Here is a 14,113-nt window from a genome sequence, read left to right on the forward strand (position 1 = left end):
GAAACAGATCTTACGGAGATACTGAGCAGGATTGATGCCAGAACACTGGTTATATTCACAGAGGCTGATGCATGTGCGTGCACTCGTACCCGATGGAGTGCTCGAAGCGGTTGTGAGACGCCCCGGGGAACACCAGGTACGTCCCCCCCAGCTGCTTGATGTGCCGCAGTCTCTGGAACTGAGGCGTGTCTATGAAGCGCACCAGCAGAGGATGCAGCTCGATGTGGCCGTGGATGGGGTCGTTGAAGACCTGCAGCACAACACAACTAGCTTCAGGGCTGCACATTAGACACCTGCACTCTCTGGAAGCTGCTGCATACCTTCATGGACTCACTGGAGATCTGCCAGAGTTTCTGAACGCAGTGGAGGACTTGCAGGCGTGATCCCAAAGGGCTGAGTGAGGAAACACAGACGTTACTACGCTCAAAACAAACTGGGAATGAACAGCTAACTGTCAAAGTGAACTCTTACTCCTACTGTAATGAAGAAACACTTACGAAACACCCATCTTCTCCAAATGTGCTTCGCTGAGGAACGGCAGGCCTGGCCCGGTGATGCCATGTTCTGAGGAACAGACAGAAAATCAATAAAAAACAATAAATCATTCATTTCCATTGTAAAAGTGTTCCCGACATGTCTAAAAAAGTATTTTACTTCTTCTCCTGGTCTTATGACTACCACGACCCGAGAGCACCTGAGCTGTTTTGGCACACAGATATGGGAAACGGCTGTTTTTGCTCATAACCTCTGAATAATTGGGCTGAATGATGTCAAAAAATGCTTTGTTTCTGTTTTCAGATGTTGGTGTATTGTTGCCCTGGAGGTACTCCGCTGTCAGACTATAATTCAATGAAAAAATACTAGTAGTTTCCCTATTGTCCCGATTCCTTGGATCATGACGAGATCATTGATGCCAGTTACCCCATAATCAGCTGAACTTACTTTCCCCCATTTTGATTTTCTTTGAAAACCCACCGTTTCGAACTCCTCCTAGACCACTGGTCAAATATTCTCAGATTATTACTCATGCCAGCAAACACTTATGGATTGTGTGTGTGTGTGTGTGCCCTTTGGATGGGTTTGTAAGGTCCAGGCACTCGTCCCAAGGAAGGTATCCGGTGCTGGATGAAGGTTTCCTGCGTGTTCGGTCTTTCAGCGCGTAGAGTTATTCAGTTTAGGTTAAACTCAAATCTGAATCCATTTATTATCTAATCTGACTCCATTTTAGTATGATCTCGAATGTAGGTTGAAAGGCAAATTGGTTGTTTGTTGGTCTCTAATTATAATTGTTATTCTTCTGAGATTTGATTATTCTCATTTAACTCTTTGTTGAACTCGTTCATTAGGAATCTGTCGCTCAGGGTGCCCCACGACGGCCGTTCTTCTACGTGTGTCCCACCATCACAAACTCTCCAGTCTCAACAGTAGTCAGAGGTTATGACGGATCCGTTTAGTCCCCCTCAGCTACCCACGTACAACTTAAAGCTCCAACGATAATCAGCGGTTCTGCTAGCACTACCTGTCTAGCCCCCAACAGTTATATAACTACGTACAACTTAAAGCTGAGACAATAACCAGCGGTTATGACCAGTACTTTTACTAGCCCCCCATAGTTAATGCAACGCAGTACACCTAAACTAAAGTCAAGCGGTTTAGCCAGAAATCTTAAACCTCACCTGATGCTCCATCTAGTCTGAGTTTTAGGATGCACCTAACCCTGGACGCAGATTTGCGGAAACATAGCCTTCACTTAATCTACTTGAGAAAATAATTTCAGAGTAAGTCAGAGTAAATCAGATGTAACAATTTATTATCAGTCAGGTAAGGATTATGCCAATTATACATAGCCAATTCATAGATATCAAATCAATGCAAGAAATCACATTCTCAAGGATGAATCTAAGAGTAAAAGATGCATACCTGACTCTTAGACAAATACATGGACACACTTCATGCTATGGGCTCATCCCAGCTACAGAAGGCCCGGATCCTCTTGATTCTAATCCTTTAATACCTCAGACCAAGACAAACATCCCTGAGATGGAGACAGAAACTAACAATGGGAATTTGCATTACCTCGGGTCCCAGACCAGGGTTAAAGGGAACAGGGGTAATTTACATGGAGGACCCTGGGAAAGGACACTCCCATCACAGTAATCAAGATATCTCTTGACTCTTCAGATCTGTATTATCTTCTAATCTACTTTTGTGAGAGTGAGACCATTGTACCAGTTGCACTGAGACATTTCCAATGATACTAGACATGAGTGTTAGATCACTTGCATTGATGTAGACGGTTATATTCTACTATTGGCCGTTCTGAGGGAGCTATGTGAAGGGAAGGAAGTGTTGCATGTGAGAGGTGTTTCTGCATTTTCTCTCAGTGAGATGTGGGGACAGATGTCTGTATGTGAATGCACTGTGTGTCCTTGGTATGTCTCAGAAGATCAGAGTGTCTGAGCTTTCTCGAATTCTTACAGGTGAAATGGGTCACACACTTGGCTGTATGTATGTCACTTCACTTTATTACTAAGAGTCTAAATAATCGCTCTACTGTCACTAACTCTGGAAGTGTCTCATTTACTTTAACTAGCCTGTTTGAGCCAGTTTCTCTATCCGACCAAATATATATTATTTGTCATGTGAAACCTGCATCTTGTTTGCTGGATGCGATTCCCTCACTGTTTTTATTGTGGAAGCACTGGAAACTATTGGGCCATGCATCCAGTCTGTAATTAACAGTAGGGTTATTAGTGGCTGTGCCCTTCATGTTTTAAACACGCAGTGGTACAGGAAAACATCCACCAGGCTAGTGTTATATATTTTGTCCAGTTGATAAATCATGAGAAACTCCCCATTCTGGACAGTGACGCAGTCGCCTGTCAATCACGTCAGTTCCCCTTAGTTACCGTCTTCACTGACGTAGAAGCCAGTAGGCTTTTGAGTTGAGAGCATGTGGAAGCTGTGACATTACTGTGAGGAAAAAAACATCGAAAACAAACCATGGCTAACAGTCAGATTCAGCCATTTATTTATGATCCAGAATCAGATCCTGAGGCTGAAACTGAACGAGAGCAGCAGCAGCAACGACTCGCTCCGAGCGGGGCTCGAACCCGGGTCTCCGGCATGAGAGGGGATGCACTAACAAGGAGGCAGAGATATTTGAAGCAGTTTTACTCACCGCCTGCGGTTCCAACACACGATCGTGACCCTTTTTCGTTGGGATTGCATCATCCTTAAGAAATAAACGATACGCAAATCCGTCGTCAAACTGGGCTTTGTTTGTAAAACAAGCATCTTCAAAATGCAGGGAACAAACACAAACACTTGCACAACTCCGTTGATGCTCTGTAAAAATAAACTCCATCCACTGGTCCCTTAATGCTGTTTCTCTTTTGGTAATCTGTGCAGGGTTGTCTTGCCCTGGCAACCAAAAACACACTTCTTTTGTGACATTTGGCGACGCTCTCGCTCTGATCAGTGAAGTCTGTTGTGCTCTCAGTGCTCTGCTATACGGGAGCGCGCGCTCTTCCGGCAGAAGTGCCTCAGGACCCATATAAGGAAATTCCTCTCCATCTAACGTCACACAGAGCCATACTCGAAAAAAACTTTCCGAAACTTGTGACAAACCGGAAGGAGTATTTTGGGAACAGAAATACTCCTTCAAACGTACAACTTAGTTTTTGAAACTTTGTCCATGTTTAGCATGGGAATCCAACTCTTTAACAGTGTAAAAAACTCAGTATGCATGAAATAGCATTTCACCCCCCCTTTAATGGAGAGCTTGAACAGTGTTGGTGAATCGTGTCTCTGTCATTCACACCTCTATTAGTGCTCGAGACTGTCACAGGATTGTGCTCGCGCTCCGTTCTAGAGCTGAAGATCTTTGCCCGAACTCGACGGGACCCGACGGGTTCGGGCTTAATTTCTATCATCTTACTCGGGCTCGGGCCGGGCTCGGGCTTGCGCTCCGGTTTGTGAGGTAAACGAGCGGTCATGTGATGTGTTTCGATTGCGAGAAAGATGCGAAAATGAATGCTGAGCAGGTGTAACGGAGGCTTGCTTCTGCCGATTACGTTTTGGTTGCACCAGCAACTAAAGCAAAGTCTGAGGTGTGGAAAAGTTTTGACCATGTTTAAAATGAGAATAATGAGTGAATAATGATAATGACGCACCATCAGTGAGCGCAGGAACGCGCTGAAGACATCTACAGTGGATTCAATCATTTTCCTCCACAAAAACATGTAGACTTAGCCTAATCTCTGTAAGTAAATCAAATGTTAACTAAATCATTGAGTCTTAAATGCATAATGTTGACAGAGTATTTACGATAATGTTGGCACTATTCTTTTATTAAATAAAGCAAATCCGGCGGAGCCTTTATCTTAATTTCGTTATTGCCAAATACCCATCTTAATTTAAAATTTATCTTAATTAAAAATTGTTTTAAAGACTCGTTTTTATTGGTGCGTTGGTCTATTTATAGGTTAAATGAGCCTATGTCTAGAATGCTGAGATGTTACGATGTGACACAGGACTTATTTTATGTCTTTATTCCAACTTCCAAGTGGTCTAGTCTACGTTAGTTATGAGTAAATTATGTTAAAACATGCATAAATGACTCATTCTTGACAAAAGGCAAAAGAGCTGTGTGTGTGCGCACATTTGAATAATGTCGGGCTGTAAACGGGTTCGGGCTTTTAAAAAGCTGTCAATCAAAATGTACTTGTCGGGCTCGGGCCGAAACCTGTCGGGCTCGGGTCCTGTCAGGCCTAACTTTTAAGGCCCAATTACAGCTCTACTCCGTTCATCTCTGACGCAGCTGATCTGTGATCTATAGCACTCGTGGACGGTAATACTGAAGTGAAGAATATATATATAGATTTTATTTTCCTGTAGTTTGTCAATGGCTCTCTGCATCTTACCGACGGCGGTACCGGAGCAGTAGAAAGCTGTAATTATTGCATGGACGCAATCACGGTTTTTTTGGTACGAAGAGTCTTTTGACAACACTTTACGCGTGTATTAGCCGGAATGGGGCTAAAGACTGAAGCGCTGGACTCACTCAGAGACCTTGGCTACTGTAGCTAACACCACAGGCTCACGCAAGAAATCTGACAAACACAAACGCTTTCATCAAAACTCAATGTATTTAGGGGTCCCTCAATCTTGTCTGTCTCGCCTTTAGTTGTCCAAAACAATGCCAGATTCTTAACAAAGACCACTAAGAGGGGAAATATCACCCGTTTCGGTTGGTTTGCATTGGCTCCCCATTGAATGTAGAATCCAGTTCAAGATATTACCAAATTATTTATCGGATCTTCTGCCCCATTATGAGACCATTAAGGTCAAACACTTGGTTATCACGTTTAAAAGTTTTCCGGCTGTGGAACAACATGAGGGGGTGAACTAACCCTTTAAAATCATCTCCAGGTGTGTTTCTTTGGTCATTTGTGCAGTTGTCTCGTTTAGCCGTTTGTGCTGCTGTGCATTTATAATTATACATACAATAATACTATAATAACAGGCAGTTACCATGACAACACAGCCCATTCTAACATCAGGAATTTCTTCTTAGTGTTAATATAAATGTTGCAAATAAACAGGAGGCTTCAAAAAGTGAAACCCAGCTACAGTCAATGTAGAGTCTGAACTGCACTTATTCATGAACACAGAGATAATCACGCGAACAGAAACAGTCTTATAGGAGTGAAAACTGCTGCAGGATCTTCAAGCTCAAATGTAAAACTGTTTCCCAGCGCAGAGGGATCTTCAGCGGCGCGTCCCTCCTTCTCCAGGGCTTCGGCACCGGTGTAACACATTATAAACTTCACAATCATCACAACATTAATACCAACTGCAATATCCTTAGTGGGATTTTTTAATTTAAGCCTGCGCACGAGCTGTAATACCAGTGAAGGTCAGAGCAATGTCATTAAAGGTTCAATCGGTCCGCACTATTAAAAGAGAAGCACTTGCTCACTTCAGTACACTGTATGCACACAGCAGAAAACGGTTCAGTTCATTTCTATCGTCCTCTGAACTCAAACACAGGGTTAACCGTTACACCACAAGATTTAAACATTTCCACATAACAAAATATACAAACGTTTGCAATATTTCCTTGACGTATCTCTGTTTAGAGAAAAATTTACCAGCGTTCAGAAATCTTTTGAAGAGATTGCTGAACATTTAACCATTGAACACATACATTTCTGCCTGAACTAAATGTCTTACAGTTTTTTGTTTGTTTGTTTAAACGAGACACATCTGTTGATTATTAGTTAAACTTTTCCACGATTATTTTAATCTCCAAACTGTTTCAGCTAGTTCTGCTTTTCTAAAACAGTGTTGGATTGTGCTCGTTCGGATCATGAACGCATCTTCTGCACACTTCACTGCTTCAGTTTCATGGACACTACACACAAGGTCAACTTAAATATTAGTAGTGACATTTCAGTTGAACTCTAAAATAAAATGGTTGTTTTTCTTAAATACTTAATTTCTGTTTTAAGTTTGGCTTAAACTAATGCAAACGTGTTTTTTTTCTCAGATATTTTGGTGGGTCGTGGAATAGATGAAGCCTGGATCCCTGGAAACTATTGATCGTTTCTCTTTCAGTGTGAGCCACTGTTCACGGTGCTGCTGGATGATAGAAATTAGTATTCATATTCAAATTATCAGACACTTAAACTACTAATTTGTACTGCAATTGTTTTACCGTTTACTGCAGTTTAAGTGTGTCACACATCAGACGTGAAGAGCTGCGCTGGGGCTAATGAACTCAAGGCTCGCTTATACACAAGGATTTCTTATATTAATAATAATAATAATAATAATAATATTATACAGAATTGAATCGCAAGTGCTATACAATGAACCGCGTATGCATACAGTGCCCACAGAAAGTTATGTTGTTATTATTAGAGGTCGACCGATATATCAGTTTTGCCGATTAATCGGCATCAGTAGTTGATAGTTCAATCCATGCTGAGAGTTTCTCTGGAGCCGTGAGAAGGGTCAGAGTTCATCATACAGTGACAGCGCGTGCTGTGTGTTTAGACACGTGACGCCGAACACAGAGAGACACTTCAGACACAAAACACTGACGCTACTCGTTTTTGAACACTTCAAACTTATCTTATCCTCATTGTTTGTTCTTGAAGTCAACTTGTGTCCGTTTGACGAATAAATAAACGGTTTTAGAGCTGCTCGAGTTGACGTGTGTCCGGAGTGTGTGATACTGGTGAGTTCTGCTAGACTCAGCTGCTCTTTTACATCGATCAGACAATCATGAAGTGCTCAATAACAGAAGCGGTCAGACTGCGACAGTGAACACTGTGCTGGTGTAATTATATCTGTTTCCCGCGATGCACAAAACACGGGCGTTCCCAAGACCTCGTGACATCATAATCACGTCTTTCTGAGCAGTACTGGTGTCCACTTTGGACGGTTAGGCTACTTCGACGGATACATTTGATGGACAGAAGATTACTAAATAAATAAATAAATGAGTAAAGCTGTGACGACAGGCCACGCCCACTATGTGTGGAGACAGGACTTTCATTCACTCGCAGGATATGAGCTAAAGTAGTCTTGACTAGTTAAAATGCTCTTTCTTCGGCGACACTGAACGAGTGGAGATGAAAGTGCAGACATCGAGACTTCACATCGTGATCAAGGATTTATCTGCAGAGTTTCACTGCTCGGTGTCCTCGTGTCTTACCTCTGAAGATCTGCTCCCACTGATCGAGTCCCTCTCGGCGCAGATAAGAGACGGTCTCGGCCACGTCCCAGCGCCTGAAGTCCGCCTCACAGCCGTCTCCTGCTCCTCCTCGGGCCCTGAAGTCGTCTCCTGCTCCTCCTCGGGGCCGCTTCACTCCTCTCTCCATACTCTATACTTCCAAGAGAACTCACGCAAACTTTCGCATGGAAGCCGGCGGCTCGCTTCTTCTTCTGAGGATGCTTTACGGCGGATGACAAACCAACTTCCGGTGCATTTACCGCCACCAACTGGACTGGAGTGTGAATCACAAATAAATACATAAAATCTTATTTCTTTTAAGATATTTTATAATAGCAGCACTATATATTTTACCTTGTTCTGTATGCTCTTTAATAAGGCTTGTCAAATGATTTAGCACCTTAATTACTTCCTTGCATTTTTAATTTTATTAAAGGGTCATGAAACCCCAGAACACATTTTTTGCTGCACATCACTGACTGAAAAGACCAAAAGCACTCATGAGTGTGGATCTACGTCAGCTGGTCCAGATGTATTCACGAGAAAGAGCTCACTGTAGAATAAGTTCTAACGGCTACAACAGAACATATTAGGTGGAGGCATCCATCTCGCTGCCATTAATAACCGAGCATGCATACACCTGATGCTCGCGCGCGCCGTGAATCACTTCCGCCAGAGGAAAACGATAACGGGAGGCGAGGAAACGGGAGCCCGCTATGGGGAGTGGAATGTGACAGGATTACCAGCCGAAGTCGACAGTCGTGCATTGATGAGTACATCTCTGCATTACACTTACCATTTAAATAATACATCATCATCAGAAGTGTAATTTTTCCAAGTATTAAACAGTAACAAAATGAAAGAGAACATGTTTATCTGTAATCCAGTAATATAAGTTAAAATAAATAATATCTCAAATATACTTTCTAACCGGAGAAGTGCCACTCTCTCACTTTAGTTGTTTATCAATTTATTTTCTGTTATCTTTCCCCCCATTTTAATTTGTTGACTTCTGCTGTTTTCAGATCTCATCAAAGGCATTGTTCATACTCTGCTTGCTCAGGGAATAAGGCTAAGAATGAAAAATTGACACTGCTTTATTTAATATTGTGGGAAGAGGTCTTAAAGCCATTAAAAACTCACTGAATCATAATTTTGGATTTTGTGAAATCTAGATAAATGAAAAAAAAATACTAAGAATAAAAATCAAAGTATACTTTCATATTATGATCCAACTGTTTTAATGACTTAATACAAAATAGACAATATTTTTTAAATGGTTATTAAATATTTCATCATGAGTAAGTCGCAACAAGAACACCACATGATAGGTCAAATTAAAGTTTAATAATTTAATAACAAATATATTGTTGGTTGGTGTTATTGTAAATGTTTTGCAATAAAAGTACAAATAAAAGATTTTAAAAGATTAAATATGTATTTTTAAATATTTTAGATTTTGATGGCTGCAACACAATCCAAAAAAAAAATATTATATTTGTTTTAAATTGGGAAAGTGGCAAAATAAAATGAAAGTGAAAAAAAAAAAAAAAATCTTCTGCACAAAAAAATTATCAAATTAATAAGCAACCCATGAATGGAATAACAAAAAATAAGTTTAAATATTAGAATCTCTCAGCTCTAATGAATGATAGTATTATTAGGTTCAGGGCTTTGAATAAACTTGAGCGAGTTCATGGGTCTCACTCCCAGACCCATATGTAAGTTAATTGTCGATGTCACCATTTTGCTCATAACTTTATACAACAACATGACGCAAAAATAGACACCATTTTTTAGATTCTTCTGATTAAAAAGAGCCCAAAATCACTATAATCCACCATTATTCTCATTCAAAGTTTAACGGTTTAACTGCATATGCTACATGGTTCAGATTAAATAAGTTATCACTGAATACAAAACAATCTAATTATATAATTTTTAGTGGAAAAAAATCATATTCCAAGAACCTCTCAAAAGTCAAAATGGAGACTGTGGAGATATCCCAAGATTCCTCTGAATTTTTGTTGATGAGAACTTGAATTGGAAAACACAAATTGACTGGGTTAGCAAGAAAATAAATAAATCTATTGGTATAATTAAGAGGATTAGCAATCTCATTACTACAAATTGTCTTCTTACACTCTATTACAGTTTAATTTATCCGTATCTTTCATATTGTAATATAGTTTGGGCAAGCACTTTTCCTTCTACACTTCACATAATTTTGGTTCTTCAGAAAGGTTTTGTCAGGATTGCAACCCGATCTGAGTCACATTCTTCATCTGTGCCTCTATTTCATAATCTTCAGATACTTACTGTGTATGATATTAATATCACTCAAATATGTGTTCTTATTTATAAGGTACATTTTAATTATGAAAATATCCCAGAGCACTTTAAGGCTTATTTTAAATTTAACTCACAGGTTCACTCTTATTCAACTGGTCAATCCTTAGATCTTCATCTTCCAAAGTTTCTTACGTGCAGAGGTCACTTTACTATCAGATTTAGGGGTACCACATTATGGAACAGTTTTCCCACTTAGCAATAAACTCCTCCTCATTAAAATGTTATAAAAGATTTAACTGCTGTTCTAAGTTTTTTTTTATAGATATTATTCCATTTTTATGTTATGATCATATTTTTGGCTTATTTTTTCATTACTGTAATCGTCATTAATATTTGTTGATGTTATGTGTATGTATACATGTATGTGCATGTGTGTTTTGTGTGTGTTATGGATATATGTATCTCACTAGTTTGTTGTTACTTTTATGTAGTATAATGTATATATTTTCTATGTTTTTTGTTTTGATTTTATTGTAATTATGTTTATAGGGGGAGGCATAAAATAAGCCTAGTTGTTTTTTTTTTTTGCCTCATCCTGCACATCATTAAATTGATCATATTTGTCTTATTTTTGTTCATATATTTTATGTTTTGTTATTATTATTTTTGTCATTTTGCATTTTAAGGTGCAAATATAAATAAACAAACAAAATGCTAATCTTCTAATCGTTGTTTGTGTAAACCGTGTTTCTATTTCTTGCATTTCGATTTGTTCCCTGTTATTCGTTTCTGTTTTGTTTTTGCCTCGTTGGCCTTTTTGTTCTCTTTTATTAAAAAGTTATATTTCCCTGCATTTGGACCCAGACCCTGTTTCTTCCTCTGTGCGTCCTACCGGGCCATGACAGGCACCTCATTATTTGCAGAAAATCCATTTAGATATCATTTAGATATTTAAGATATCTCTCATAAAGTTATAATACATAAAAATAATGACATGAAGCTGAGCATAAAAAAAATAAATTAATATTGATCAGAAAGCTATACATCAATTCTGTGCGGTGATGCCACGGATTCTCTCAGATAGACAGAGAAAATGGAAATGTGTGATGTGCTCAGATGAGTCCACTGGGAAAAACAGATGAGTTCTCAGTCCCAAAGACCAATGGGCCATCCAGACTTTTACCAGTGACAGATGCAAAAGCAAACATTTGTTATTGGATGGGGGTTTATCAGAGCAAGGGGAATGGGTGACTGGCATGTGTGAGGGTACACTGACATGGAGGCATTACATGTCATTATTGTACAGAGACATATACTGCCATCAAGATGACATCTTTCAAGAGAAGTCCATGGTTATTAGACCAAGACAACACCAGCTCTCATTCTGTCCTTCTCTCATTCATGTGCTACAACAGCTTGGTTTCGAAGAGACAGAGTGAATGTGCCGGATCAGTCCAGATCTGTCTCCTATATTAAACATCATGAACCCTAACCCATCATGAAAAATGAAAGTAATGTTTTCCTAAAAACCTTACCGGCTCATCTTACACTTCTAACGTTATTCAACAAAATGTAAAGCATCTGGCAAATTAATGTTTCTGAGGTGATATTGAGCAGCTGTGATCACGTTAAATCTGAAGTGCGGTAACTTACAACTGTGTTTAGAGTGCTTTATGCCTTCAACAGGAGCTGGCAGAGTAATGGGCAAGACAAGAAAACACCATTAATGTTACGACTTTTTATTTAAAAGAGATTATATGACAGGAGAAGATCTGATATCATGGAGTTCTTCAAGGATAACACACCTTTTCTGCTAAACGAGGTAGGTTTAGACATTTTATCGGCTTGTTCGTGTTAAACACACACACACACACATATACACACACACACTCACTCAATAAGTTAATTCTGTAACTTTACTGGCACACTGTCCGTGCACACATCATGCACATGCAGAGCTTCAGAGAGTGCGCCAGGAGCACATCGAGTTCTCTCACTCTTACACAGACAAAAGCACGCAAAATTGTCAAAATTAGAATTTTTGGCGAGTGAGAGTCTTAAATAAGTCTTGACGGATGTAAAGAGTTGTTTCTGTGTCAGATGACCGTCGATGTGAGTCATGTTTGAAAGGGACAGTAGTTCATGACATTCATGGTGTTTCTGTTTCTTTTCGTTTTCTTTTCTAATGGCAGGTCATAATTGCTGCTGTACTTTGCGTCCCAAGCACCCTCTGCATTCTTATCATGGGTTGGTATTCTGATTTATTTATTTAGTTTTTATTTATGAAAGCATATGGGTATCAAAATTCAATTAGAAATGTAATATGCAAAATGGAAATGCAATATGTAAAACAGCAATATGTTTCTGTATTTTAATGTACATTTCCCATACAAATGTTTAATATTTAGTGCAAAATGAAAAATCTATTATATAGTGTGACGAGTCAGCTGCCTCCTCCCTGATTATCACCGGCACCCCGTCCTAAATCGCCGCCCTTCACCAGGCTCCCGACTGGAGTGGGTGTGTGAGAGGAGGGGCGCTGGACGAGTCAGGGCTGGCGGCGTGTGATGGGGCACACCTGAAGGAAGTGGAGCCTCATTACCGCCGCTGTTTAAAAGCCCAACGCGCCTCTCCTCAGGAGACCGGTCTCTTCCCCGTGCATGCACACTGGTGTCCTCGTGGGTCCAGGAAGGGTGCGTTGAGGGACTCCCGCGCCACCAAGACGTGAGCTGCCGGACCCGCGATCCGGATGGGAACCGCACCCGTATACACGGCCGACGGGCCAGGATGCCGGGCCGTCCATCCCCTACCAGCGCCGCGGCCAACGAGAGAGACGCGGCCGCTAGGAGAAGCCGCCGCCCCTCGCGCCCCGGACCAAGGAGGGGAGCGCGTGCGGCCGCCGGACTCCGCCCCTTGCCTGGACCCTTCCTTGATGAACACTGCCCGACCTACACAAATCCCGCAGCACGACGAGGACACCAGATTCCCTGTTATTTTGGACACTTTCCCCCTTTGGCCACTTTTATTCCCTTTGTTTTATGATTTCTGTTAATAAAAGCCTCTCCGAGGCCTGACGCCACGCCCACTGTGTCTGTCTTGTGCTCCTCCCGTGACACTGGTGGAGAATGCGGGCAGGCGGAGCCTAGACAGCGCAGTTGGGAAACGTCTGGTGACGTAACTCCCTCTCGCTTGCAAACGTTCGTGAGAACCCAGACTGGGACGGAGGAAAACTGGGGACAGCCTCCCAGCCACACAAGGGGTAAGTGACTTTTCCATTGTCATTTTACCCTGTGGTTGGTTGAGGCTGTCACTAAAACCCGGTTTCTCTGTCCCTGTTCTGGTGCGCTGCGAGAGGGAGGACCGCCCGGAGAGGAAGCCCCGCCCACTCCGACCGTTTGGAGCCTGGTTGAGGATGGTAGCACTCCCGTGTGGGCGGCGCCCTGATGACGGGGATGTCGCTTGGGAGGGGGAATGTGACGAGTCAGCTGCCTCCTCCCTGATTATCACCGGCACCCCGTCCTAAATCGCCGCCCTTCACCAGGCTCCCGACTGGAGTGGGTGTGTGAGAGGAGGGGCGCTGGACGAGTCAGGGCTGGCGGCGTGTGATGGGGCACACCTGAAGGAAGTGGAGCCTCATTACCGCCGCTGTTTAAAAGCCCAACGCGCCTCTCCTCAGGAGACCGGTCTCTTCCCCGTGCATGCACACTGGTGTCCTCGTGGGTCCAGGAAGGGTGCGTTGAGGGACTCCCGCGCCACCAAGACGTGAGCTGCCGGACCCGCGATCCGGATGGGAACCGCACCCGTATACACGGCCGACGGGCCAGGATGCCGGGCCGTCCATCCCCTACCAGCGCCGCGGCCAACGAGAGAGACGCGGCCGCTAGGAGAAGCCGCCGCCCCTCGCGCCCCGGACCAAGGAGGGGAGCGCGTGCGGCCGCCGGACTCCGCCCCTTGCCTGGACCCTTCCTTGATGAACACTGCCCGACCTACACAAATCCCGCAGCACGACGAGGACACCAGATTCCCTGTTATTTTGGACACTTTCCCCCTTTGGCCACTTTTATTCCCTTTGTTTTA

The 14,113-nt window shown here is 42.2% G+C and overlaps 1 protein-coding gene across 2 annotated transcripts in view; it reads right to left on the reverse strand.

Annotated features, from left to right (window-relative positions):
* The window catches only part of samhd1 (SAM domain and HD domain 1), a 51,784-nt gene extending 43,414 nt beyond the window's left edge, over nucleotides 1-8,370 (reverse strand). Inside the window, exons 1-5 of one of the 2 annotated variants that reach the window (XM_052540627.1) lie at nucleotides 8,099-8,370; nucleotides 7,727-8,018; nucleotides 498-564; nucleotides 321-393; nucleotides 60-250 (exon numbers count right to left, since the gene is read on the reverse strand). In XM_052540627.1, coding sequence (XP_052396587.1) covers nucleotides 60-250; nucleotides 321-393; nucleotides 498-564; nucleotides 7,727-7,892 — 497 coding nt within the window. In that variant the 5' untranslated portion in view covers nucleotides 7,893-8,018; nucleotides 8,099-8,370. The remainder of the gene's footprint in view (nucleotides 1-59; nucleotides 251-320; nucleotides 394-497; nucleotides 565-7,726; nucleotides 8,019-8,098) is intronic. The other variant, XM_052540628.1, reaches the window with a different exon arrangement.
* Nucleotides 8,371-14,113: the final 5,743 nt, after the last annotated feature.

Source organism: Carassius gibelio, chromosome A23, assembly GCF_023724105.1.
Source record: "Carassius gibelio isolate Cgi1373 ecotype wild population from Czech Republic chromosome A23, carGib1.2-hapl.c, whole genome shotgun sequence".
NCBI classification, from domain to species: Eukaryota; Metazoa; Chordata; class Actinopteri; order Cypriniformes; family Cyprinidae; genus Carassius; species Carassius gibelio.